Source organism: Pituophis catenifer, unplaced genomic scaffold, assembly GCF_029215685.1.
Source record: "Pituophis catenifer annectens isolate HBS135680 unplaced genomic scaffold, rPitCat1.0.hap2 SCAF_7, whole genome shotgun sequence".
Lineage (NCBI taxonomy): Eukaryota > Metazoa > Chordata > Lepidosauria > Squamata > Colubridae > Pituophis > Pituophis catenifer.
In genome coordinates, this window is record NW_027256887.1 from 44403611 (window position 1) to 44431481 (window position 27871).

The window sequence follows — 27871 nt, forward strand, 5'->3', positions numbered from 1 at the left end:
TACTAGAAATTAAATTAACTTTGAGTTATATTATTTAATTCTTTTCTACATAGGCAAATAATAGACTTTCAATTGAATGAATATTAAGAAACATTAAGTGTATATTTTAAATAATTGTAAGATGGACATTTTTATTTAATAGAGGTTTCTAAAAAAATTGATGCCTTTTTCTTGCCCCAAATCTTCAACAGTACAAACGATTCTTCAAACTCCTAATTGTTAGCATAAAAATCACTATGGAATAAACTAAAAGGAAAGAAAAACATATGACAGAAAAGTGGAAGGTTCAATAAAATGTAAAGGAAAGAATTAAGATGGAACAATTTCTCATTCCTTTCAGCAATATGAGAAAATTATGCAGATAAAATCATTAAGTAAAAACTGAAGAATTGTCTGAATAAAAAACAAAAAACACACTAAAACAATGATTGGGGAGAGGGCACACTGCATACAGACACCAAGAGAAATTTCTTTACTTATTGGGTACTAAATGCAAGAAATCATAGACCTGACAATAAATACATTGAACTGGTGGACAGCTCCTGCCTTTTAGAATTGACTGTGAACAATACAGGAAGAAGCAATCACTAAATATTCCACACACTAGTACTTGCTAGAATAGAAATGAAGACCTTGGGGGAAAAAAAATTAAGATGTCAGGATGTGTCAATACCTACAAAGATCAGAATCATTCAATGGTTTTCCCCATGTCAGTCTATGGAAGTGAAAGTTGGACTGTGAAGAAGCAGAAAAAATATTGCCACTTTTGAACTTTGTTGTTGGAAAAGATTTCTGAGAATTTCACATTAGGATGTCTTTCCGGCAGAAGTCACTGACTATGATTAAGAAGCTGCATAGGACAGGAAAGTAGAAGCAATAATGAGCTCAGATCAACTTCAACTAGCTGAAAAGATTTAATGGGTTATGAAAAATCCCCTATATCTTTACAGATTAACAGCTTCCAAATTCCGTATGAACTGTGAAGAGAAAGGTCATTCCTGTATATTGTTTACCCAGGTATTATCCTAGTCCCCTCTCACAATTTTCTAAATAGCATAATAGTTTAGAGATTGATTCAGGGGATTGGCATTCATAGCAAGGCATATTCAAAGTCTCTGAGGGCATGTGAAGACCAATAGGTTGCCCATGTGTAGTCTAAATCCTGCCTACCTTTTCCTGGTAGATAAGAGAAGAAAATGTTGCCTTTTTGCAAATTGGAATTATTATTTCAGAAAACAATGAAAGGTAAAATGAATAGCCAATAATATTAACAGTACAAAGATAAGTATCTACAGTATAAGTATAAGTACAAAGGGTAGGTAGATTATTTTCCCTGAAAACAGTTCTGAATGTTCTTACTGAAAGAGAGCAAATTATGAAACCCAAAGTTGGAAAGGTATTTTATCCCTGCAACTGCAAATTAAATGCTACAGTTAGATACTGAATATAGCAGTGTCTCACTACTGTGCCTCGAAACTAAAAATGTAGAATTGCTTATTATAAACTCTTTAGCTTCTAAAAATGAAGTAACTAAAACCTCATACAAACGCAACAGAATTATAGGCTACTACACACCACTAATATAGTGTTTAGTACTTGAATGTGTGTGATTACTGTAGAAGAGCTAATGGATGATCACATCAAATTCTTTCCCTCAACTTACAGATCAAAAACTTGCCCGCTCAGCTACATTCTTCTTTGAACAGCCACCGTTACCCTGGTAACCCTATGCTGCTGACACAGGCAGCTGTTCCATTTAAAGTCAGCCAAAACTGGCAATTGAAATGCTTGTCCAATCAGTTGAGAATAGATTCTCTAATTTTCAAGTACTGCTTGCCACTAGTTTTCAGATAATTTTTCAAGATTAAATCTTTTTAATTTGAAAGTATTTCAACTTTGTTATACACACACTTTTCATTTCTAGCGATACAAATACATTAAAAATTTAGGTATATGTGTGTTTACAACTTGTGGTTTAGCTTAAGGACATAATGGAGACAAAAGAAGCATTTTAATTAGTACATACTGTATAACAGCATATATCAGAGATTCTTATGTATTCATTTTGCATCTGTAGTACAGAATATTATAAACATAATGCAATATAATGTAGCATATAACTACATAATTTTTAAATATTAACGGAAACCTTCAAATGTCCTCAAATAAATTTCAAAAGCTAAAATTCCCCCCTCAAAAAAATAACTAGTAGAAGCATGTTTTAGTTCTACGCTTCAAAAAATTTCCAATGCTCAAGGAATTGTATCTCTGGATTAATAATTGTTCTGTATCTCTTTTCAGTTAGGGAATTTTGATTAATTTTAATCTAGAATTGTTTGATTATTCTCACCAAACCTAATGTAGATATGTAACAGGATTATTTGTCTTTAGCCCTAGACCAACTGGAACAACCCAAGGCTAGGGCAATGAATCAGCAGATAATGCATAGAAGTTGTTTATAAAAAAGTAAATACTTAGGGCTCCCAAGAATTGATTTTTAAGATCTTTTATCACATTACTAAGATTAATGGAATGTTAATTCTTGTAGTATGTTACTTGATGACAACTCTTGATATAAGCCACAATTATCTGATTATGTTGATTCAATTATAGTCTGATAACCTCTATTAAGCTGACAAATTCTAATGCTCATTTACATCCCAGGACTCCTGAATGCATCGAAACAAGAACTCAAGAGACATGCTTCAAGAGCACCCTTATTCAAAACAGAAATGAAAATAAAGACTCTTCTACTCTTCTGTCCATTTTCCATCTATGAAATTAGAGATTTCTCTTCTACCTATCCTATACACATTAAAAAAAAAAAAAAAACGCAAGCCCATTCACTTCCAGGTGCAGAACCCACCTCTTTTATTAACAGTTCCCCAAGCTGCTATCATTCTACTATTTATTACTGTATATGCAAGGCTTATTGCTGAGATAAGCAAAGATATAGAGAAAAAGGCAATAAACTGATTAAAAAAGCGATAGAAGTCCTCAGGAAGATTTTACTAAAATACTTTGCCATCTGAAAAATCTGGACTCTGGAAAATGCCATCTGGAAAAAATATAACAGACATTTGCCATCTAGAAAAGAAACAAAAGAAATGTACCTAACTCGCTTATCAAAATTAGCATTGCCAAATTTTAATTTTTAACTATTTGCTTTATTTAATACATAATAGTTGTATACTAAATTTCACTTCCAATAACCTATAACCGTGATGGTGAACCTATGGCACGTGTGCCAGAGGTGGCACGCAGAGCCCTCTCTGTGGGCACGCGCACGGTTGCTAGCTGCTCTTTCAGGTTCCGTCGTGCACATGCACGCCGGACAGCTGCTGTCTTCTGGGTTCTGGCACACGCATGTGCACCATCAGCTGGTCTTTGCATGATGGAACCCAGAAGTGTAGCTGGTCAGTGCGCATATGCACCGAACCAGATGTGTGGTGCATGTGCGCGACACAACCCAGAAGTGCAGCTGGCTGCCGCACGCATACTCCAGTTTTGACACTTGGTGCCGAAAAAGTTAACCATCACTGACCTATAAGGAATGCAAGTCAAAATAGTCTGAACTCTATTGAGGCTGTTCTGTATACATATTGGACTAGAAGACCTCTAAGATCCCTTCCAGACCTATGCTTCTTTGAAAAATTCTGCACAGCAACGGTGTGTGTCCTGTAGGTAAGGACCCAATTTTTCATATAAAAATGGGCAACTTGTCTCATGGTTTCATCATTTATTAACCTTTGCTCACTTTCCAGCAAATCCAATGTTTCTGAAACAGAGAAAAGCTTCCCCGCCCCCTCAGAGGCTGGCTGAAAAAGGTCCATCCCAAAATGGATCGAAATAGACCTTTTTCAGCCAGTCCCCAGGAACCAGAGGAAGCCCTGCAGCAGTCGCTTTTGACTTTCCTACTGACTTTCTATAGAAGGAGTGGCAGAGCCAAGGCAAAGAATGAAGAAGATTCTAGGATTCTGCCTAAAATCATTATATAATATATAAAAAGCCATAAAATAGTTAAGTCCAACTTCCTCTTGATTGCCATTGACCCTTATCTAACCATAACCAAGGGCTGACTGAAGATTCCTGTGCTTAGCCTTTTAGCAATAAATCAATTTGAACCTTCATTTGTGGACCTGGTCTTTTGGGCCTTACACTTTCTGAGGAAACCAGCAAGGAGGATTGCAAATGGTTATTACATGATCGCAGAGGGCTTGGCAACCCGTCATAAGTGCAAACAGGTTTCCACGAGTCCAGGGTGCAACAATTATATGACTACAGAGGTGCTGCAACGGCTCAAGTTTAGGCAGCAGGTAATATGTCCCTTCATTCAGCACCATTGTAATTTCGTAAGTCAAGGACTACCTGTACAGTGCTTAAACTCTGTTTTACATTGCAAAACAAAAACAAGATTAAAGATATTTATTCTAAACTGTTAGAATAGAGGCTCTTGGTCTACCAACATACTGCCATCCTATCCTTTATATATGTGTGTTCTCAGCTTAAATTTTGAGTTTCTACATCCTACCATCATCATCATCATCATCATCATCATCATCATCATCATCATCATCATTATTATTATTATTATTATATTTAATTGTTAAAATTTCATGTGTGGTGTGTTTGTGTGTTTATGTATGTGTGTATGAAATTTCAACAAGATAAAAGCAATACAAATATTAAAAAACAAAGTAAAGAATGGTGAATAAGTAAGAAAATAGAAAACTAAACTAAAAGGAAGATTATAAAGAAGCAGCTTCCAATCTTTTTGACAATAGTATATAAGTGCATTTATATTTTACTCTCTTTCTCTAAGGTTACATCATAACTTCCTTCTTCCATAATTCTTGATACGGTATTCGAAGGCTGACCTGGCATGTATTACCAAAACCTGTCTGGGAGAGGAAGGAAAGGTTCCCCTTTCTGAGATATGTCCACCTGGGTTCCAAATGTGGCACCAGCCAAGACCCCAGAGTAGGGGCAGTGGGATGGCAGTGGTCATCCAAGACTGTTGAGAGATCCTTGGTTGTCGGGCATGAGACCTTATTTATTAAGTTGAGCTCTAAGAGAGATTCATTGGGACAGTTGCTATTGTACCCGCCTCTCTGCTGTATAGCAATCTTTCTGCCTCAGCTTCTTGACTCCATGTTTAGGTTGTGGTAGAATCCCTCAGGCTTATGATCTTGGGGAACTTTGTCTTATATTCCCTGGACTGTGGTCAGAGATAGCTTGAGAATTAATGGGCACCATGATAGCCATGGGCCTGTTACAAATCATTCAGGACCTGACGCATAATAGTGGGTCATACTTCTGACCAGCAGTGGCATAGTATTCTGAATTTGAGACATATATTTCTTCTCCCATCATGGTCAGATCACTTCCTGGTGAACCTCCAGTTCTCTGGTGCCATTTGGCTTCGCCAGCTCCAGGAGAAACTTCCTCCGGAAGACACCCGCGTCCGGCAGGACTTGAACAAAATTGTTGCGGCCTTGCAATTTTCGGTGGACTCCACCTTGAACGCCGCTCGTTTCGCTTCCAAGGCCCTTGCTTCCACGGTCACTGCCCGTCGTCTAGTCTGGCTCCGCCACTGGCAGGCGGACGCTCGCCATAAGTGGCGTCTGGCATCAGTCCCTTTCGGCGGATCTCAGCTCTTCGGTTCGGCCTTGGAGCCGTTCCTCACCGAAACCAGAGACAAGAAGAAAATCCTGGCTCCTGTACATCGTAGGGGGGATTCCCGATTTGCTCCTTATTCCCCTCGTCCTCATTTCCGAGGTGCCGAAGGAGTTGGTTCGTCTTCCTTCTCTTCCCCTAGACCGTACAGTGGGTTTAACAGGCAGCGGGGGTCCCTGGATAGGTCCCTGCGAGGCAGACCCTTTGTGTCTAGGCGGCCCTTTCAAGGGGGAGGAGGTCATTCCTACCGACGCCGTCGCTAATTGCATCCCGATTCCTCCCATCGGTGGCAGATTGGCTTTCTTCGTCACCGCTTGGGAGAAGTCTACTTCCGATAAATGGGTCCTGGCTACCTTAAAATCAGGGTTGGCCATTGAATTTCTTTCCCCTCCCCCGAGCACTTTTGTTTGCTGTCCGCTTTCTCGTAATCCGGAGAAGAAAGCGCGCATGGACGCGGCGGTTCAGCATCTTCTCTCCATCAGGGCTATCCAACCTGTTCCACCCGATCAGATCGGATCGGGCTTCTATTCCCGGGTTTTTCTAATCCCTAAGTCCTCGGGGGGGTGGAGACCCATTCTGGACCTAAAACGGTTAAATCGGTATGTTGTATACCGTAAATTTAAGATGCAATCATTGAAATCCATCCTCGACGGTGTTAGGAGGGGCGATCTCCTTTCTTCTATCGACCTTACTGAAGCCTATTTGCATATCCCTGTCCTCCCTTCTCATAGAAGGTATTTGCGGTTCTGCTACGGGGGGGTTCATTATCAGTATAGGGCGTTACCCTTTGGCCTTTCGTCTGCCCCCCGTACCTTTACGAAGGTGTTGGCGGCTTTGGCGGCTTCCCTTAGAGTTCAGTCGGTTAGACTTTTATGTTACTTGGACGATATTTTGATATTGTCCTCGTCGACTTGTCAAGCTGGCCGGGACATTAGGCTCACGTTAGATACGCTAGCTTCCGACGGATTCTCTGTGAATCTGGAGAAGAGTAGCTTGGTTCCCTCCACTTCCTTAGTGCATTTAGGGGCCCTCATTGATTCTGTTCAGGGTAGGGTGTTTCTCTCCCCTGACCGCCAAGTTAGTCTATGAGAATTGGTGTCTCGGATTGAGAGGTGTCGGGCTTCTTCCCCTTATGTCTTTTCTCAGTTATTGGGGAAAATGATTTCGGCTATAGCCATTGTTCCCTGGGCTCAGCTCCACTCCCGGGAACTTCAATGGTTTTTATTGCCTTTACAGAAATCGGGCAAAGGCACGTCTCAGGCCGGTTCCCGTCCCGTCCTCGGTCCTCAGATCCCTTCGGTGGTGGCGGTCCCCAGTGATATCAGCGGACTGCCTCTTCCTGGAACCTCAACGGGTGGTGGTGACCTCCGACGCCAGTCTCCGGGGCTGGGGTGCCCATTGCCAAGGCCAACTGACTCAAGGGACGTGGAGCACAGCGGACACCCATCGTCCGATCAATTGGCTGGAGCTACAGGCAGTCTTCCTCGCGCTCAAGGCCTTCCGTCATTTGCTCTTCGGGGCTCATGTACTTGTCCTAACAGACAATGTGACCGCCAAGGCGCATCTCAAGTTAGGAGGCACCAGGTCCAAGTCCCTATTGTCTCTGGCCATGAAGCTCGGCCTTTGGGCGGAACGCCATCTCGAGTCTCTACGGGCGGAACACATTTCCGGTGTCGCCAATGCCCAAGCAGATTGGCTGAGCCGTCAGGAGGTGGACAATGCAGAGTGGCGGCTTCATCCCAGGATCTTTCAATCCCTGGTTCATCGGTTCGGGACGCCAATCGTGGACTTGTTTGCAACTCATGCCAACGCTCAGCTGCCCCATTTCTTTGCCCGGTTTCCAGATCCTCAGGCAGAAGCCATCGATGCACTTCGGGCTCCATGGCCGGAGGGTCTTTTATACACTTTCCCTCCACCCTCCTTACTTCCCAGGGTCATCCGCAGGATTCTGGACGAACGGGCGGAGGTGATTCTCTTGGCTCCTCATTGGCCGCGCAGAGCATGGTTTGCGGACTTAGTCTCCCTCTCTGTCGCCCCATCCTGGCGCATTCCCTTCGAGGCGGACGCTCTGATGCAAGGGGCACTGAGCCACCCGGACCTTCCCTGGCTCAGCCTGACCGCCTGGAGATTGAGCGGCTCTCCTTAAGGAGCGTTCTGGCTCCAGAGGATGTGATTCGGACGATCCAGGCATCGAGACGTTCCTCCACTGACAGAATTTATTCTGCGACTTGGCGGGCTTTCTGCTCATGGTGTGACCGGACAGGTGTAGATATTCTCCAACCCTCTATTATGGACATTCTTGTTTTTCTACAACGGGGTCTCTCCGATCGACTTGCCCCTAACACGTTACGCCGCCAGGTGGCCACCATTTCCTCTGTACTTACCTGCGGTTCACTGTCATCTCTGACTCAACATCCTCTGATTAAGCGTTTTCTTCGGGGCGCAACGAACCTGTCTCCTCCGGTCCTGCATCGTTACCCTACCTGGGACCTTCCGTTGGTGCTTGAGTCTCTCATTGATCCTCCATATGAACCTCTAAGGACTGCCTCTCTACGACTGCTATCTTGCAAAGTTGCCTTTTTGGTGGCGGTAACCTCGGCTTGCCGCATCTTGGAGGTGGCGGCTTTGTCCATCCGAGCTGACCTCTGCGTGTTTCACACAGACCATGTTGTCCTCCGATTGGACCCTACCTTCATGCCAAAGGTTAACTCCGTCTTCCATCGCTCACAAGAACTTATTCTGCCTAATTTCTGCCCGCATCTTTCGCATCCTTGTGAGCGCCGTTGGCATACTCTGGACGTCCGGCGGGCTCTGCAAATTTATATCAAGCGTACTGCTGCTATTCGCCGGTCAGAAGCATTGTTTGTCTCCTTCCTTCCAGTCTCGTTGGGTCTTAAGGTATCTTCGTCTACTATAGGCCGCTGGATTCGTCAGACCATCGCTTCAGCTTATGACCTTCGTTCCTTGCCGCGGCCTCCTCGAGTAACAGCCCATTCCACTCGTAGCGCGGCCACGTCGGCGGCCTGGGCTACTCAAGCTCCTTTGTTGGAGATTTGCCGTGCGGCTACCTGGACCTCGCCCGCACCGTTCATACGTCACTATAAACTAGACAAGTTTGCTTCGGCTGAGGCCGCCTTTGGTCGTCAGGTGCTACAACAGGTGGTGGCCAGTGATGTGGTTTCGGACCAGCCTGGCCCCTCCCAGACTTGAGGACAGTGAACTGGGATATGTCCCATGCTGGCTGCTGTCTCCACCAAACAATGGAGAAGGGGCGTTGGTCCTACCTGATACGCTCCTTCTCGTTGTGTGGAGACAGCAGCCAGACCCTCCCTTTGCCTGTCTGGTCCTCTTGTGTTTGTTCTTCTTTGGTCTTTCCTTTCTGCCTACCCACACGCTGAGTCTGCCATTATAGTCCTTCTTCAAAAGCTGGATCTGCCCGGCAACAAGGGCGGACTTAACATGATCGGCTGACTCAGTCCTTCAGCTGATTGGGCGAGTACTACCCATGCTGGCTGCTGTCTCCACACAACGAGAAGGAGCGTATCAGGTAGGACCAACGCCTCTTCCCCTTTCTGAGATATGTCCACCTGGGTTCCAAATGTGGCACCAGCCAAGACCCCAGAGTAGGGGCAGTGGGATGGCAGTGGTCATCCAAGACTGTTGAGAGATCCTTGGTCGTCGGGCATGAGACCTTATTTATTAAGTTGAGCTCTAAGAGAGATTCATTGGGACAGTTGCTATTGTACCCGCCTCTCTGCTGTATAGCAATCTTTCCGCCTCAGCTTCTTGACTCCATGTTTAGGTTGTGGTAGAATCCCTCAGGCTTATGATCTTGGGGAACTTTGTCTTATATTCTCTGGACTGTGGTCAGAGGTAGCTTGAGAATTAATGGGCACCATGATAGCCATGGGCCTGTTACAAATCATTCAGGGCCTGACGCATAATAGTGGGTCATACTTCTGACCAGCAGTGGCATAGTATTCTGAATTTGGGACATATATTTCTTCTCCCATCATGGTCAGATGATGGAACCTCCAGTTCTCTGGTGCCACCCTCCTCTGCAGTAATTTGCCCAGATAACTGATGAAATCGACTGGGTTCCAGAGGGAGCTTGGGGTTGTTCCAGGTCTGCTACATGGTTTGGCTGGAGCTTTGATGCCTGCCTGAAATGGGAAGGCTGCTGTGACTTTAGACTGGTTCACACCTGAGTATCCTCTCTGTATCCTTGGATCTCGAAACTCTCCTTAGTATACAGAGAAGCTAAGGGAGTTAAAGAGTGCATGAGATGCCTATACGACCACTGGCAACTGACAAAAGAGTGAAGATGACTGAACAAGCTAGAGCGCAATTAAATCTACCTTGTGGTGGTAAGGGTACTGAAGGGTACTGAAATATAATTATTTCTCCACCCTTGAGTGCATTCTCAAATAGCTATCCACTGGCTCTGTTTCAGGTGACCCAGAACCTTCTTGGAGGGAATAATTCTGGGGTTCATCTTCAGAGTCTCTGTGAGAAATGTGTTGAACATCTGGAAAATACAATTGCTCAGATTCACTCTGAGTTGGCCTGCAGCCTGGAGACTATAGGGCTGTACAGTTATTCGGGAGAAGTTCAATTCCATTGAACTTTAGGCAGTGGACAGGCTGTAGCTTGTAGCTGTTATTTTGGCCACTTCTATGTTACATCTGTGCCCCTCCTAGCTGGTCAAAGCTCCCTAAAAGTGAATGCATGATTGGAATCAAATTACCCGAGGGAATGCCTTTTCTTAGTTGCTTCTACCCATCTAATCCAGTCAGGCAGGATAGGCATGCTCCAGGTCCCATCAGTCAAGGATTATTGGCTGGTGAGACACAGAAAACATGTCTTCTTCTCTGCAATAGTACCTGCCCTCTGGAAAATCCTCTCACCCAAGATGAGGAGGGCCTCAACCTTGTTGGCCTTTTGGAAGGCATTGAAGATCTAGTTATTTGCCCAGGCTTGGAGCCCAGAATGTGTAAGAAGAGCCTTGTTTCCTAGTCATGCTTAGATCTACAGAGTATAATATTTCTTGCCTATTGTATGTTCTTTTTTAATTGTGTTTTTAATTGATTTTATGACTGTTTGCCACCCAGAGTCACTTGTTTGAAATGTATGGATAGGTGGCCATATAAATTAAATAAATAAAAAATCTGTTTTAATGAAGCTAAAAAATTTTCAATATTGCTTTTTAAATTTTGCTATTGCCATATAGTTTTCCACTCCCTCTTATGCATAAATAATAAAAGAAAAAAGTTTTGTTATAGTTGATTCCGATTTATATACTAGTCTGTTTATAAACAGGAATTATATAAAAATCTTGAAAGCAATTTCCACTGTTGTACTAATTGCACTCATTAATTCCTAAATCCTTATTCAATTGCTTGCTTTGTCAGTCAAATTAACTAGATAACTATCTTTCCTCTCCACCCACAACTCTGCAGGGGTCTTTTTCAGCTTTTCTGTTTAAACCTTTGATTATCTCAGTCATGTGAAAAGCTAATTCTATATTAAACAAACAAGAAACAACTTGACTTGAACAAATAGTACCCTTAGTATAATATCTGCACTAAATATAACCCAAGTAGTAAAAAACCCTAAGATATTGTATACCAAGTCAAACAAATGAAAGGGGTGTGTGTGTACTCCTAGTAAGTTTCTGTTGTACGAAGAGTGAAAGATTCCTGGAGTTGAGCTTACCTCCTTTTTTTACTACATGAAGAGTTCCAAATAGTTTTCTTTGCCAACAATACAATAATTATTTCCCATTTTGTTTTGTTTGTCTAACCTACCTCCCTGGCTTTCCTGATATTTAATATTCCATGCATTTAATTTGCTAATTTGCTCATGTGAAGATTTGTGACTTAGATTGATTTTTGTTGTTTGACTATTTTTCCTTTTCTATTTTGTATTTATTTATTGCTTTTTAATTAATAACAAAAGAGCAGTAAAAACAATGGTGATAGTAATAGATTGTTAAAAAAGAAGAAATTGTAATTTGTTATTATGACCAGTGGTTGGTTGCTGCTGGTTTGGGCGAACCGGTAGTTCCAACAATCAGCTGGCCCCGCCCATCCACCCCTGCCCTAGCCCTATCCTGTCCTATATTTCCTTCTTTCTGGCTCAGCTGATTTGTGCGGCACAGCTGATTTCCGTGTCTCCGCTGTTCTACTGACTGGGGTTGCCTTAGAAAGTAAGCAGCTGAGCTTCAAATTGCTGTATTTTGAACGCTGCGCGCAAGCACGTTAGGTGTATGTGCACACAAAGCCTACACTCACAGAACCAGTTGTTAAGCCGGTTGCAGCCCACCACTGATTATGACATATCATATTATGGGTTTTTGATGTATTTCTTTCACTGCTTTTCTTAGAGCACTATATATGCGGTCTTTTTCTTTTTGAGAATGTATGCATCATTATCACTATAGTATAATCTTTTTTCCTTGTCCACTTAATGAGAAAATATATAAATCAAAAAGGAATAAATAGTTTTTCATAGATCATCCAACTTGTACTGAAGCACTACAATTTGCTATAAGCATGTCTACAATTATGTGTGCGTCTATATGCACACAGTCCTTTATAATCCTTATTCATTGTGAACACCCTATTTATAGCATAAGAAATGGTATAGAATGTTGCATTTTCTCTGGGTTGGTACACATTCAATCTCTGCTTAGCCAGGAGCATGACAAAGTGACTCAGATACAATCATATCCCCATCGTGTCTAAGAAAGTTTGGAGGATAAAATGGAGTAAAGTAGGCCTTATTAGAGAAGACACAAAGTAATAGTGCATTACAAACTGTAATGTATGCAAAATATGATAATTCGGTAAATACCAATTTTTAAATTAAGGTTTCATAGCTTTATGTAATAGTGGTGAACTAAATAACGTCATAGACTTGGCAATTCTGAACACTGACACAGTAGGAAAACTGACAGGTGGAAGAGATTGACTTATAGACATGCATTTATTTGGTTGAACTATGAAGCTTTTGTTTTATCAGTTGATTAGTGTTAGGAAACTTGTGCCGTTCAAAACTCTTGATTTTGAAAAAAGAATAACTGTTCTGTAAATTCTAGAAAAGTCAATTCATATAATAATGTTCCTCATCCTGCAATCTTATACATCTGTTGCCCATGAGTTGTATGTAGTTTCAATCTCTGTAATTCCCTGAGACCATATCTCATGGCTGTAACAGCTATACAATGATGGAAAATATAGTGTGTGGATGAACTGCAGAGGCTAGCTTAGTGAAATATATACAATAGTATATATTTTTTTTCTACAGTAGTAGAAAAAAATATAATCTATATGGTATTAAAAATCTCCTGTCTAGAAACTTTTAACTGAACGAAGTGATGCATCATAGGGCAAAACCTTGTCAACTGAGATACCTCAAATGAGCTAATTTACAGAATGCAGGGACTCCTCTCTTCTGAGAGAATGAAATTAGGGAAGTGGTGGCTGCTTCAGCGCTACTGGATTGTTGTACTGCCAGGTTCATGTTGTCCTCATTTTCAACACTCCCTGACACTTCCTGGCCACTTGCACAACCCCTTTTCCTTTCCCTACTCAGCAGCAACCACTTACCTGCCTGTTGGGAGGTGGAGGGAGGGAAGAAAGTTTCCAATACTCATTCAGCTTTTCACAAGGAAATTCAATGGGGAAGCGAATAGTAAATTGGACGTTGCTACTATTCCCATTGATTTTTTGCCTGCCCTTGGTTATTCTGTTTTTCTGTTTAGGTAAGGAAATATTTCTGAAATGATGGCCGACTGGGCTTGCCAATGTCTATAATGAATAATTAATAAATAAGACCTGCTAGTGTGAAATACAGGTCATACACATCCAACAAAATAATGTGACGTGAAATAATTTTGGCTTATTCATGTAGTTTCTGCCTTTTGCCACACAAATCCTTTATTAGATATGATTTCTCTTTCCTGTGAACTATGAAACTATCTTTATCAGCTTCATTATAGCTTAGAATATTAAAACAACTTCAGATTCATAGAAATTCTCTACAACTTTTCAAGGATAATAAATAAAGGTTCAACCAACCAACAGCTAAATCTTTTTGTGCTCGAGGATAAATTCATTGGATTCTCCAGTGATAAAAAAACATCCCAGTAAGTCTCCATAATACCCACTAAACCATGAATGTTATGAGCCAAAGTTCTGATTCTTCACTGACTTATGTTCTGATAAATTCACTCAGCTTGTCCTGCACTGCTAACTTTATCTTCCTAATTTGGATAAAACAGGAAGCTATGATTAATTGATGTTTCTGGTTAATTGGACTTATCACAAAGAGAAATTGCATATGTAGGCAAAAGGCTACATATTCAGGCAAGACTCTTCCATATGTGCTGAATCAGCTCAATGGTACCTTTAATGCATCAGATAGTTATGGAAGAGTGGAGAGATGATATTTTAAATAACACTAGTACTGTAGCTTGAATTTATCTAAAAGAGAAGGAAATGGTATTAGAAAACCAATCTTACCAAAGATTAGATTGCAACTAGTTCATGTGAGGAAGACTAAATTAACAGCAATTTGAAGGTTCTGGACAGGAAGGCAGTTGGTAATTAATACCTTCAAACATAATAAACTCGTAAGAAATAAATGGTTCTTTAAATATGCTGAATAAAAAGATACTTGGGAATAAAAGGTGATAGGTATCGTAAGTTGGAAGATATCTAAGCAGGTTATTTTTTATCAGATGTGTAAGTTGAGGATATTTTTCCTTGTTTCTGAAATTTGTTTTTGCTGAAACAAATACTGGACTGAAGAAAAAAAAAGTATTATACACATATTTATGAATCTATGATTTTTCTGAATCATGCTTTCATAGCATTCACTACCAAAGTGGATATTATGTGAACTGCCATTTAAATACTTTTTTTTTCAAATTTAATGGACTAATGTTAATGGAGTAATGCTCTTAAGAGCTATATGTAGTTTTTAAAAAAATAAATGCTAATAGGTACCAACCTGTTTTTACAAGTTTGACTATGCTGGAATGATGCAGGAAGTGTGAAAAATAGTTGAATAATTATTTGAATAATTTCTGTATTTTGTTGTATCTGCAACAGGACTGCCATCTTGCTACGCCATACTTTGCTTGCTGTCATTCTGCTACATGCAGTGGGGGGAAGGAACTGCAGGGTGGGGAGAGAGGAATCAGAATTAAGCATCTTGCTGTCCCGTGAGAACTGCTGGCAGTTCCAAGGTCACACTGTGGAATGCAGCACCATCCAGTCTGCAAAGACGGACTGTTATCCAAACAAATTGTTTGAATCCAGTTGGAGACCTAGAGATAACCATGGGGGAAGGTTATGTTTTGGATGCGAAAATCTCAGATCCGACTTTGAATCTTTGTAACCACTTGGCTTTAGTGAAGTGTACTTTCGCTTAGAATGGATTTGAGCGTCTTTCTTTTCTAATTGACCATGTTGGGACGATTGACACAGAGCTTCTAATGTTTGATGAAGTTATGAATTATGAAAAAGATCTCAGAAAGATTTTGACTTTATCATGTGTGATACGCTGTTGTTTCATGATTTCACCTTTCTTCCTTCAAAATGTTGAACTGCTTTTTGTACAAATGGGCAAATTCATTTAAACCTCCTTTTTGACAACTCTTTCAGGATTATACTAAGGTGTTGGGGGAAGTAGTCTTCACTTTCCTGAGCCTTTTATTGTTGTGGTATTTAAAGAATGTTTTCATAAGGTTCCAAACTAAATGTAGTCTCTTTCATGTTCTGAAAACAAGCAGCTGGAGCATTCTGTTATAAAACTTAACCCAAAAAAATCTGTATAAAAATAAAAAATACTTCATGCTACTTTTAAGCCCGTCTTTATAGCATTAGATATTAAAAATATAATACTTGAATTTAATATATTTCTCTCCTGCCCCCTTGATACTGATATCGACAGATTTTTCTAATGCAAGAAGTTTGATGTTTAAAAACATATAATTTCATTTCTACTTCTCCAATCTGGTTCAGCAGGATGGGCATGCATTGGCTAAGGAGTACTGGTTGACAAGGGCCAAGAGTCCGCTGTAACAGCCACCTTATGGAAATTAGACCTTGACCCTGCAGTCTTTTTGTAGACCAGTAAAGACCAGGTACTGTGCCCAGGCCTGGGACCCTGAGTGTGTGAAAGAGCCTGTCTCCTGGCTGTATTAGCACTGCTGACTGTTGTTTTTCTCAGCTGCTATAACTTATAATTTTTTAATTCAAAATATAATTGTTTTTATACTATTTGTTATTGTTCGCTGCTGAGATATGCAGCTTTTCAAACTGATTAAATAAATAGAATTTAAATTTGCTACTTAAATACTAGAATCTAGGTATTGATCCACACAAGTATTAGAACCCAATCAGATTTTATACATCATGGTCAAAAGCTAAAATGTGGTTTAGTGAGAGATGGCTAGATGTACAAAGATAGTTTTCTTAAGTCCAACCTATATGGTGGTTTGCTGTTCATTGTCTAAACCAGGAGTGTCAAACATGATTTCATTGAGGGCTGCATCAGGGTTGTGTTTGACGTAGGGGGGGCGGATGGGTGTGGCTAGGGTGGGCATAGCCAGCTTGATGTCACTCATGTCAAGGGCACCTGTGGTGGCACAAGTGCTCTGCCAGTGAAAACAGAGCTTGGGAGGGCTGCCCTCCTGACCTCCGTTTTCACTGGCAGAGGCCCCGTGGGCCGGTCCTTTGCTGTTTCCAGGGTGGCCCCACAGGCTACATCTAAACACCTCATGGACTGTATCCAGCCCGCGGACCTTGAGTTTGATATCCCTGGTCTAAACTATTACTACTGAATTGTTTTTCCATTCCTTTTATAGTTGTCGTAACTTAACAACAGGCAAATCTGTTGCTAAGCAACATGGTTGTAAAGTGAAACTTCACATGACCACACCCAACTTACAGCATCAGTTCTGAATGCAGACATTAAGTGAATCATCATAGTCATTTAGTGTAATGTCACATGACCATGACTTGTGACTTCTTGCTGGTTTCCCCTTTGATTTTTGTGCTTGTTGGAAGCTGACTGTGAAGCTCACAAATGATGATCACATGACTGCGAGACTCTTTGATCATTGTAAATGTGCACTGGTTACTAAGTACCCAAATTTTGACCACAAGGCCACTAGGATGCTGTGATAGCCACAGACGCAAGGGCTTATCATAAATCTCCTTTTTTAGCAGTTGGTAAGCAAGGATTGTCTGTACATTGAATATTTGAGGATTTTGAGTTATTTTCTTCATTAAATTATGGAACAAAATCTTTACTGCCCGCATAAGAGAAACTGTCATAAGGTAGTTGACCAGTTTTTCCATTCTTACATTTCTCACCCATAAACTTGACTATGTTCCAGCTTTTTAGACCTGTTTTACTGCAAATGATATTTTCATATATTTCACTACCCAAAGTGTGTTAGATGTTATAGATTCAAAAGTATTAATGTCTATTTTTAATGTAATTTAAGTACAATATAAGCTACTACACATGATTTACTAAACTAGGCTGAGAAAAGCAACATGGAGCTCTCTAATGTTGAACTACAACTCTTTAGCCAATATAGTAGAAGGTACAGGATGACAGAAATTGCAGTTCAACATCTTGAGGAACGAGTGTAGCAGAATGTACAGGAATCAACACTACATACCTAGCTTTTAATAGCATGGCATGTTGATTGTTCAGTGCTATTTACTATACAGAAGTCAATATTGCTGGATGCAAAATATCTATAACTTTTCTTATATATGCTCTATTATCAGACAAGAGCCGTGGTGGTACAGTGGTTAGAATACAGTATTGCAGGCTAATCCTGCCAACTGCCAGCAGTTCTATCATTACCGGCTCAAGGTTGACTCAGCCTTCCATCCTTTCAAGGTCGGTAGAATGAGGACCCAGATTGTTGGGGGCAAGATGCTGTAAACCTCTTGGAGAGGGCTGTAAAAGCATGGTGAAGCGGTATACAAGTCTAAGTGCTATTGCTATTAAAATAGATGTGCAAAAGTTATCATCTAACATATTTCAACATAAGACGCTCCCAGTGGAGTGTCTTCTGTTGTACACTGAATTTTAAAAGTAATTTTTTTGTTATATATAAAAAAGAAACATATACGGTATAGTAGCTGTTTATTGGGAATAATTAGTAATGGTTCAGAACAAAATAGTAACCACTGTTTTGCTTTAGAGGCAGTTTTTTATTTAAAGCTGTTGTCTTAATTCATTTTACAGTTTGTTCAAACTTTCATTTATAGGTTCAGCAACTATCTGGAAAGAAAACATGATGTTTTGAAGTATGAAAGGATTACTGCTGCTATACCAGAGGCTACGAATATTAATGGCCAAATCTAGGTGAGTATATCTACTTTCAGTCAGATATTTCTGTACCAGAATCTGAAATCATCTTGTATATGGATTATAAGGTATATAGTTGTTACTATATTTCCTGTTCTGTAAGTAGATGAAATGAAAGTAACTTACCCCAAAATAACAGAGTTTTTATTGTGATTTTTAATTAGCTGAAAATACAAATTGTGGTTTTCCAGCTTTTATTTTCCTCCTCAAGTAACTTTTGTGGCAAGTAAGTACCTTTGCCAGTTTACTAATGTATTCTAGCTATAACCTTTTTTTAGAAAGCGATACTCCCATTACCTTTCTGGCAGAACATGTATATCTTAACATTTCTCCATCCCTTTCCCCAACTTTAGAAAACATTCTGTCAAGGTATACACATTGATCTATTTGTTCTAATTTTTCATTATTTGTGTAAAACCTGCTGTCAGGGTTCCAAGTAACACCCTCCAACGAAAGAAGACTCAGAGGCTTGAAGTTCCTCAAAATTCCATTTTATTAGAGATGTCATATTGGCACATATGGGGAAACCCGAATCTGAAAGTTTCCAGGGTTTCCCCGCCCAAAGGAAAGTCCAAGTCCCTGCCCAGCACCCACATGTCCATCATATGGTCCAATCAATGCACCATCCCAACTGGAGATGACTCCCAGTCACACCCCTCCAGGTGCAGGGCAAGATGTCCCTGACTCTCTGAGAAAGGAATGTTATTATAACTATATATCACCCCTGTTCCATATCCCCCCTCCCAGTTTCCCTTAGCAGTAAATGTGGCAGGCCTGAAGGCCTAATGCAAAAGATGGCTTCTAGGCCTGACACCTGCAGCATTTGCTTTACTTTTCCATTTTAAGATCTGTACTCCTTGCTGCATCAAGTAGTCTAACATTTGTTGCAAACCATTCAGCTTCATTAAATTCTGCTCAGCACTTTTCCAGGCATACTTAATCAACTAAGTTTCATATAATTTTTGCATTCATCCTTGTACCTTTCCTTTTGTATATGGAAACATCAACAGCATTATCAAATGAATTATTAAAAATACTATATTTTAGAAATATGGAATTCCTTGTTCATTATTCAACCATTTAAATATAATATATTTAAGACAGTATACATTTGATCTCTTCATATTGCTTTTATAATATGTAACATGTTTTTTGAATACTTTGCAATTATTTAAACTTCATCTTCCATTCTCTATTGCATTTGTCTTTAAAACAATTCTCTTTGCTATAGTAATCATACGGTCTTCTAAAGAAGTCATGGGTAGCTGTTGTAGCTGTCCTGATAAAGAAGCAGTTCCTGATAACCATCGAAACAAATTTAAGGTACAATTCTAGATGGAAACTTTTGAGTGCAAAATTCTGATTTGGGATTGACAAGGGAAAAAAAATTAATTGTAAGGAATGATGGAGATTTTTGTGATAATTTTTAAAAATCAGCTCAATTTTCAAGTTGATTGTTAAACTGAGAGCTAAGTAAGGTTGGGATACAGTGCTAGGCAGTCTGCTGTATTTTGGACTATAACTCCCATCAATGCAGAACAAAAGCTCATAAATTTTGAACACTGTAAATCAAATAATTGCAAAAAATCATACTCCATTATCTGTGCTACTTAGTGTTTGTCTCTATTATTTACCATAGAGATTCTTTGGATATTTTCTTTAGTAACATTTTCAGATTAGAAACACTTGATATAATAATTCATATCACCAAATCTTTGGGATAAATTATATCTACTTAAACCTGCTGAAATGGATGATGGAAAGATGTGAAATATATTTTGTGGCATACAGAAATATTTTCATATTCTGGGAATAAATAAAATATCAATTAGCTATGTATTATTCTTATAATTATGCTAGGTTTATTTTCTGTTATCTAAATATTTTAATAAATATTTGCTCAATTATATTTAGTAAAGTATATGGTTGTGTACAAATAAATATTTGAGTTTGTTTGTGTGAATCATAAGTTTATTTTCTGAAAAATATATTTTCTAGGTTATTAATGTGGATGATGATGGTAATGAATTGGGTTCTGGTATAATGGAACTTACAGATACAGAATTAATCTTGTATACCCGTAAACGGGATTCTGTCAAGTGGCATTATCTCTGTCTGCGCCGTTATGGCTATGATTCCAATCTTTTCTCATTTGAAAGTGGTCGTAGATGTCAAACTGGACCAGGTATGTATAAATAGTTCCCTATTTCATAAGTCTGTTAAATGGAATTAATATATAATGTAAAGCTAATAGTATTGGTGAAATACGACGACTTAAAAATACATAGTATTAACCAACCAGGATCAACTGTACTTAGTTAATCTAAATGAATTAGTTGATCTAAAAGAATTCCCTGTTATGGATACAATTATTCTCTCCATCTTCTGAGTGCTTTGAAAAGTTCAAAGCCCTACTGATAACCAATTGGCAAGGCAGAAGGCCATGTTTGCTATCTCATAGTTTTTCAAACTTCCATTGCAGGCAAATGGAAAGATTATATTTAGATCAATATGAGAGCTGGCTGAATGTTGTGTCTGACAGAGGAATGGATATCAAGGATAGTCTGGAAGTTTAGCCCTGCCCATCTGCTTTCTGGGGGCCCTCCCTCCCTTTTTTAGGCCTTTCCAAAACAAGAGATAACCAGTAACAGAAAAAACCTGACATGAAGGGAAGTTAGGAAGAGTGGTATCTTTCAGATTCCCCCTCTTCACCATAAGGTTGGAACTAATTATAGTATTTGGAGAAGGAAACCCAATCTTCTCATCCTGAAATACTGTCCTGCAACACAGGATTATGTTGTTAAGGAAGATTGTTATTGACATTAGACAGTATTAATCTAATTGGCATTTGCTGATCAAGAAAGCAATTTTAGAGTCATGCTTCCATTGACCTGTACACCATCAATTGAGTGTTCAGTGACAGCAGAAAAAAAGACATGTTTCAACTAGAGTGGCAACTGAGGAACAGAAAAATGACTGCTGCGAGGTTGGATTTGCTTGGGTTCATTAGTCGGAATCTTGACCTTGACATAGAATTTATTGGATTTTCTTTTTTAAAAAAAATACAAGAGCCAAAATCTGTAGTCACATAAGGAAATTAGGAAAAAGACAGAGTAATACAATAGAACTCTTCCTATGAAGAAATATTTTTAATTTAGAGATGGACCACAGAGAGATAAAATATTGGAAAAGAACTAAATTGATGTTTTTTCCTCTCTCTTTTACAACTGAATCCAGGTAGTGGCTTTAGTATGAGATAAAAAAAAATTGTCACAAAATGAGAAATTGATTGCTTCAAGGAGTGTGATGGCCCCTAATTTAGAGAGTTTTAAGAGAAAATTAAACAATTTCATAGAGAATAGTTTTATCAGTGGCTGTTTGAAATTTCATGTTGATATACAATGTGCTTCTGAATACCAACTACTGAAGGTCAATATCAGAGAAGTGTAGTTTGTGAGTCATTGAACTCACATAATGGCCTTGTATAAATCACATCTCAGTTCAGCCTCTCCCACATTATTCATGTGTAGATAAGTGGCATAAATTGTAAACATGTTTATATTCTCAAAAGTTAAATATTTTTATTGGATTTTAAAAACTAAGCTCATATAAATGCAAATATGTAACCATATTTTTAGGATCCAATCATTGCCTTATATTTGAGAATATACAAACATGGTCCCATTTATTTGTCAACATTTCAGTTTTTTGTTCAGGAAGTATGGTTAAATGCAGTATAAAAATGTTTTTATGATTTATTATCTAATTATCCAAATTATTAATTTATCTCCAATGTGTTGTATAATATTATTTTCCTGTTTGTATGAGTTGTATGTTTTAAGTATCAAGTAACTCTGTAAAACTAGTTTTATCTTAAAATACTAGCCTTCACTGTGTATTGAAATTATCGGTTATACACTACAGCTTTCATAATGTCAACTCCAGTTAGTATGCATGGAGCATCTCAAAAGTCTTATTATTTTGAATCACATTTGTTAAAATTGCTCTATAAGGAAAAATCCTTCATACATTTCAAACGTATAAACCTACCTTCCTGGAGGCAGACTAGACAATTTTCTTCAAAGATAGAATCATCCCAGACAGTATAGTACATGGCCCACCTACTGTTGGAAGTTTGCATGACACTAAATCAATAGATTACCATTTAAAGGGGGGTTGAAATTTATTATTGGCTTGAATAGAATAGTACATAATTTTTAATATTTAATTAAATATTTGATGCTAGATAAGCTAGCAATAGCAAAGATACAATTGCTAATAAGAATATCAACGTAATGCTTTCAATGGAAAAATAATACAACACTGCAACTATACTATTTCCCTTTGCTGATGAGAATAAGGTGGGGGTTTCATTGTTGCTGAAAGAAAAAGTGGAAGAACTCTAAAGGAAAATCTTTGATGCTGCTTACTTTGTTTCTGATTTTACTCCTTGAGACCAAATCAAATTTACTTTATTTGTTCTGTTCATATCTGTCTTCCGTTAGTTCAAGTTTTAACGTTGACATGAATCTGGACTGTGTACCTTGTGTTAGATCCTTCTTACTTCTTTATGTAGGATGTTTACATTAATTTTGATACTATAATTGACCAGAAAACTTGAAATATATTAATTCTGAAACTATATTCTTCTAAGAGGCAATTGTTCTTGAGATGTTTTCTGATATTATTCATGTCCTGTGCTAGACACGTTAGGCTACAAGTGTAATCTAAAGTTCTTGGTCTGTAGCTATGGTCTTGCAACTAGTTTTCTGATATAGATACCAAAAATTCTCCTTTGGAATTGCAGGAACTTATAATTGTTAAAAATTTAAAAACTAAATATCTTTCATTAGCAGGTATATGAGTAAATGATAATGCATATATACATTATTATGATGTCTAATATATGTTTTTGCAGGGATATTTGCCTTCAAGTGTGCTCGTGCAGAGGAACTGTTTAATATGCTGCAGGAAATCATGCAGAACAATAGCATAAATGTAGTAGAAGAACCAGTTGTAGAAAGGAGTCTACATCAAACAGAGATTGAGGTTCCAAGAACACCTCTCACACCTACCAGTAAGTTGATGTATGAGTGACATGGCAGTTGACTAGGCTGACATGATTTGTTAAGGTTCCCAATTTTTTTTACTTTGACTGTTTCAAGTGATAATTATTACACATAATTTTCACACCACATGACAGTTAATATTTTAAAGGAAATAGTAAATTAGTGGACTAAAATAATTTGTCATAAGGAATTCATTCCTGTATTTTTTTTCAAGTTGACATCTAATAAGAATTGATGTTAGCCACTGTTATTGAAAGTTTCTGAGGGAGGGAGGTTGTCGGCAGAGATAGATTGTCTTGGGAATGACCTATGACAACTTACTATAGAGTCAGGACAGAGTTTGGATTGTAGAGGCCTACTGTACAAAAGCACTGACAGATATTGGCCCTCTGGCTGTACTGATCTCTTGGAAAGACTTCTCTCTTTCCAAGAGACCACCTACTGAGGTGATCTCTTGGAAAGACTTCAGAATGGCCTGGGATTTACATATGTAAATGTATTGGAGGAGAGAATATGTTTCTACAGTGCCATATACTTGCCACATTTGGGGAGAAAGTACTGGATTATATAAATATGATTGCACGAGAAAACCTAATTTTTTCAGAGCTTAATGTTGTTTTGAACTACAGACCTAGGAGACAATCAGATAATATAAATGGATTCTCTGTACCCTTACTATGCTACAAAACTGATATTGCAGCATTAGAAAGATAAATGTATATATAACTCTATTAGGATTGAAGACCCAATTCACTTACTACTTATAGGCCAATTGCCTATACATGTAGACTTTGTACAGCCATATAGGACTCATTTATGGAGAATATAGTAGGTTAAAAATTATTGTCATATAAATGTATTAGAAATATATATGTACTTGAATAATATTTACATTAAATAAATACACACACACACATACATATACATATATGTATGTATGTACCGTATGTATATATATTGTTCTAATGACCTACCGTACTGTTTTTTTTTTATTTATGATTTTTTCACTTTTTTGCTAAAGCATGTTTGATATATTTTTTCTTCTTCTCTTTGACAATGTATATATCCCCCATTATTGTCTTTGGTTTTTTGCTCTTTTTTCTCAATTTTGTTACTGATTAAAAAACAATAAATAATTGCTCCAAGTCTTCAGAATGGTGTGGGTTATAAATTTTAATGACTGAAATCTGATGCAGAGTAGGCCAACTCAAGAATTGCATTTATTTTTATTTTTATTTACTATCCTTTACTTAGTCCATGCTTCTAGACATGTATCTGGTTTTTAATATAAGTGGCCTCTTGCTCTAGGCTAGGGGCCTTTTTAATATACCGTATATGGCCCCTGGTCCTGAACAGAAAGTATGAATTTTGCTTTCCTTAAGATAAAATGCTGATAATGAAATTCTGTTGACCTCTTTGTTGCAATGTTTGAATCTGGGCTTTTTGAGTTTTTCACTCCTGGCGACTCTCTGGACAAGCCCTTGCAGTTGTTACAATCTAACTTGTAGTGAATTAGTATTTATTAATATATATATGTTCTGAAGGAATAATATTAATAGTATCAATGTAATAATTGGATTTTATTTTTAACCAGCACCTGGATTGAGTGGGCAGAATTTACCTAATGGGTACCCAAGGTATCCCTCCTATGGAGATGCTTCATCACATCCTTCCAGCAGACACCCTTCAGTAGGAAGTGCACGTCTTCCTTCAGTAGGTGAAGAGTCTACACACCCCTTACTTGTAGCAGAGGAACAAGTAAGTTTTCTGAATTTTCTTTTCCATATTCTAATTTTATTGTAACTAGCCATTATTATATATTTATATTAATACTGCTAAAGTATGCCCTGTATACGATGGAAGTACACTGAATCCAGTTTCATGTTTAGTGGGTGTCTACATTATTATATATCATCATTGTTGGATATAATAAATCTATGTGATCAAGAGTCGAAAAAGAATATGGCAATGTATAAGACTGACATTGGACTCTATCTTTTGCAGGTCCATACATATGTGAATACAACGGGCGTACAGGAAGAAAGAAAAAACAAACCAACTGCACGCACACCTCTAGAACAAAAGGTTCCCAATGCAGAAACAAACAAGGCAAGAGAAGAAGAAACTTGCTCTGATGACAGGGATGCCCAGGTTGTACTGGAACCTCAAGGAGTCAAATTTGTTTTGGGTCCTACTCCTGTCCAGCGGCAGTTAATGGAGAAGGAAAAACTGGAATCAAGTGGGAACAGTACTCAAATTAGTGGGAACAATATTGAAACAAGTGGTAGCAGTACTCAAGCTAGTGGAAATAGTAACAATGAATGGGATACTGGATATGACAGTGATGAACGCAAAGAAGTTTCTTCTGGTAATAAACTAACATATGAAAATGTAAATAGATTGTCTATCCCTAATGCTCCAGGGCACAGGAGAGGTCGTCTAGTGTCATCCAATACTTCTGATACTCAAAACATCAATAATTCAGCTCAAAGGAGAACTGCACTGTTAAATTATGAAAATCTTCCTTCTTTGCCTCCAGTTTGGGAAGCTCAAAAACTAAGTAAAGAAGAGGATGACAGTTTAGGACCAAAGACTCCCTCTTTGAACGGCTATCATAATAACTTAGATCCCATGCATAATTATGTCAATACAGAGAATGTAGCAGTACCATCAAGTGCTCACAAAGTTGAATATGCAAGACGTCGGGACTGTACCCCTACGGTCTTCAATTTTGATATTAGGCGACCAAGTTCAGAACACAGGCAACTCAATTATATACAAGTTGATTTGGAAGGTGGCAGTGACTCTGATAACCCACAGACTCCCAAAACTCCTACTACTCCACTTCCCCCAACACCAACCAGGCGCACCGAGCTATATGCTGTGATAGATATTGAAAGAACTGCTGCTATGTCAAACTTGCAGAAAGCACTGCCACGAGACGACGGTACTTCTAGAAAAACTAGACATAACAGTACTGACCTGCCTATGTGAGCCTGGAAAGCAGTAGTGAAATCATTTGCACCTTTGTGAAGAATTGTTTTAATTGGATGAGTGCTGTTTTATTTTTGAATGCTATCACCTTTTATAGGTTAATAGATTTTTCTGAATACTTCATTTGCTTGCTTAAAGGGAATTTAAGGTAGAAAAAGTATTAAATAACATTATCACTTTATAATTATAGAAACAGCTTTTAAATATTTTTGCCATTTTTATAGTGCCTATTTTATTGTCTGAAAGTTATAGTAGCCAATTATAACAAATTGGCCATGTGCCTAAAATAACTCAAGGCATTATGACACTCCTATGCTGCCTGAAACTTGCATTATTTGCAAATCAGTAGAATTTCTCATAGTATATTAACAGACTCACAGATTCCAGTTGAATTTATGTGTGATATAAATGAGAAAGATTTTAGTCAACTTCAGTTGTCAAATCATGGTACAGTTTTCTTTCAGAGTGCTGAGTTTATGAGAAAGGACTGACAGGCAGCTGTTACCCTCCAAACTTCTCCTAATAGGAGCAGCTTTCTATAGTAAATCCTTTTAGTAAATCTAATAAAGCCAATTTTAGTACTGAGGAGAATGCTGTTTAGTAACTGATTTGGGAGAGAGATAAATGGATGAAATTGTCATCTTCATTAAGATTTCATTGAGATGTCATGTAGCTCATGGAATTGGTTTAAAATTACCCATGATCTTTAGATGCACTTTAAATTCACTAACCATAAGTCCAACAACTAGTAATTTAATACATGCTCTGGTACAATTTTATTAAAAAGTTTGTGTTGCAGTTCTATAAATTTTTTTTTGCTTTCTCAAGTTAATAACAGGTAATAATATGAAGAAGGTACATCATTTAGCAGGAAAATGACAATAATTTCAAACCTTTTGCCAAGTGAAGATGGATATTGTTAAAGGAGTATTATGCTTTATGGGCTAAGGGCTATAAATTGTATATTTAGGACATAACGGATGATATTGCATTTACCTACAGTGCAACTTTTCTAGCTCTTTTTTCTATGTGTAGCTCTATTACTTTATCTAAAATTGCTTTTGAGACCTTCAACGACCTATGAAGGCCTCCTGGAACAACTATTCCATGCATTCTGACAGGATGCAAACAGAAGTTAAAAAATCAGGTCTCCTCCTAAAGTATTTAAAAGTACCACTAATGCACAGGTCTCTTTAGTTTTCAACTTCTGTGTTAGTTATTTTTTTAAATATACCAACTTGAGTTTAGATTTCACCTGCCACTATTGTTATATGAGATACAGCGTTACTTTTTTTCCATCAGGTTTCTTCCATCAAAGAAGTTAAAATTTGTCTTGCTTTAGATAGCTCCTTTTTATACTTTTATACAGATACTCACACTCTAGATGTTTTTAATATAATTCACAATCATGTATCTACAGTGGGTTCTTTTTACCTTTTATTTTTGAAAATCTTTTACCTCCCTCTTTTCAGTTGTATCAGTAGCCTAATTCTGTATGTAATTTGTGTTCAGCATATTTCCTGTGTTTCATCTTGTTCAGTGTTTTTCATTTGTATTGGAAAGGCCCATTTGTAATATCGTCAATTAAGAGAAAGCCGACTTTCACAAATTTAAAGATGCATTATGTTCATTCCAAAGCATTGTTATTTTTACAGAGGCATGATGTAATATGTTTTCATATTCAGTTTAACCCAGAAAAAAAGAATTGCAAACCAAAGTATCAGTTAGAA

At 38.3% G+C, this 27871-nt stretch overlaps 1 protein-coding gene across 1 annotated transcript; it reads left to right on the forward strand.

Annotated features, from left to right (window-relative positions):
- Window positions 1–18042: 18042 nt before the first annotated feature.
- On the forward strand, window positions 18043–26198 carry FRS2 (fibroblast growth factor receptor substrate 2). The gene is made up of 6 exons (XM_070946759.1): window positions 18043–18075; window positions 19310–19401; window positions 20077–20263; window positions 22997–23155; window positions 24742–24905; window positions 25152–26198. The coding sequence occupies exons 2-6, from the start codon at window positions 19336–19338 to the stop codon at window positions 26139–26141; spliced, it is 1566 nt and encodes a 521-aa protein (XP_070802860.1). The 5' UTR covers window positions 18043–18075; window positions 19310–19335; the 3' UTR covers window positions 26142–26198.
- Window positions 26199–27871: the final 1673 nt, after the last annotated feature.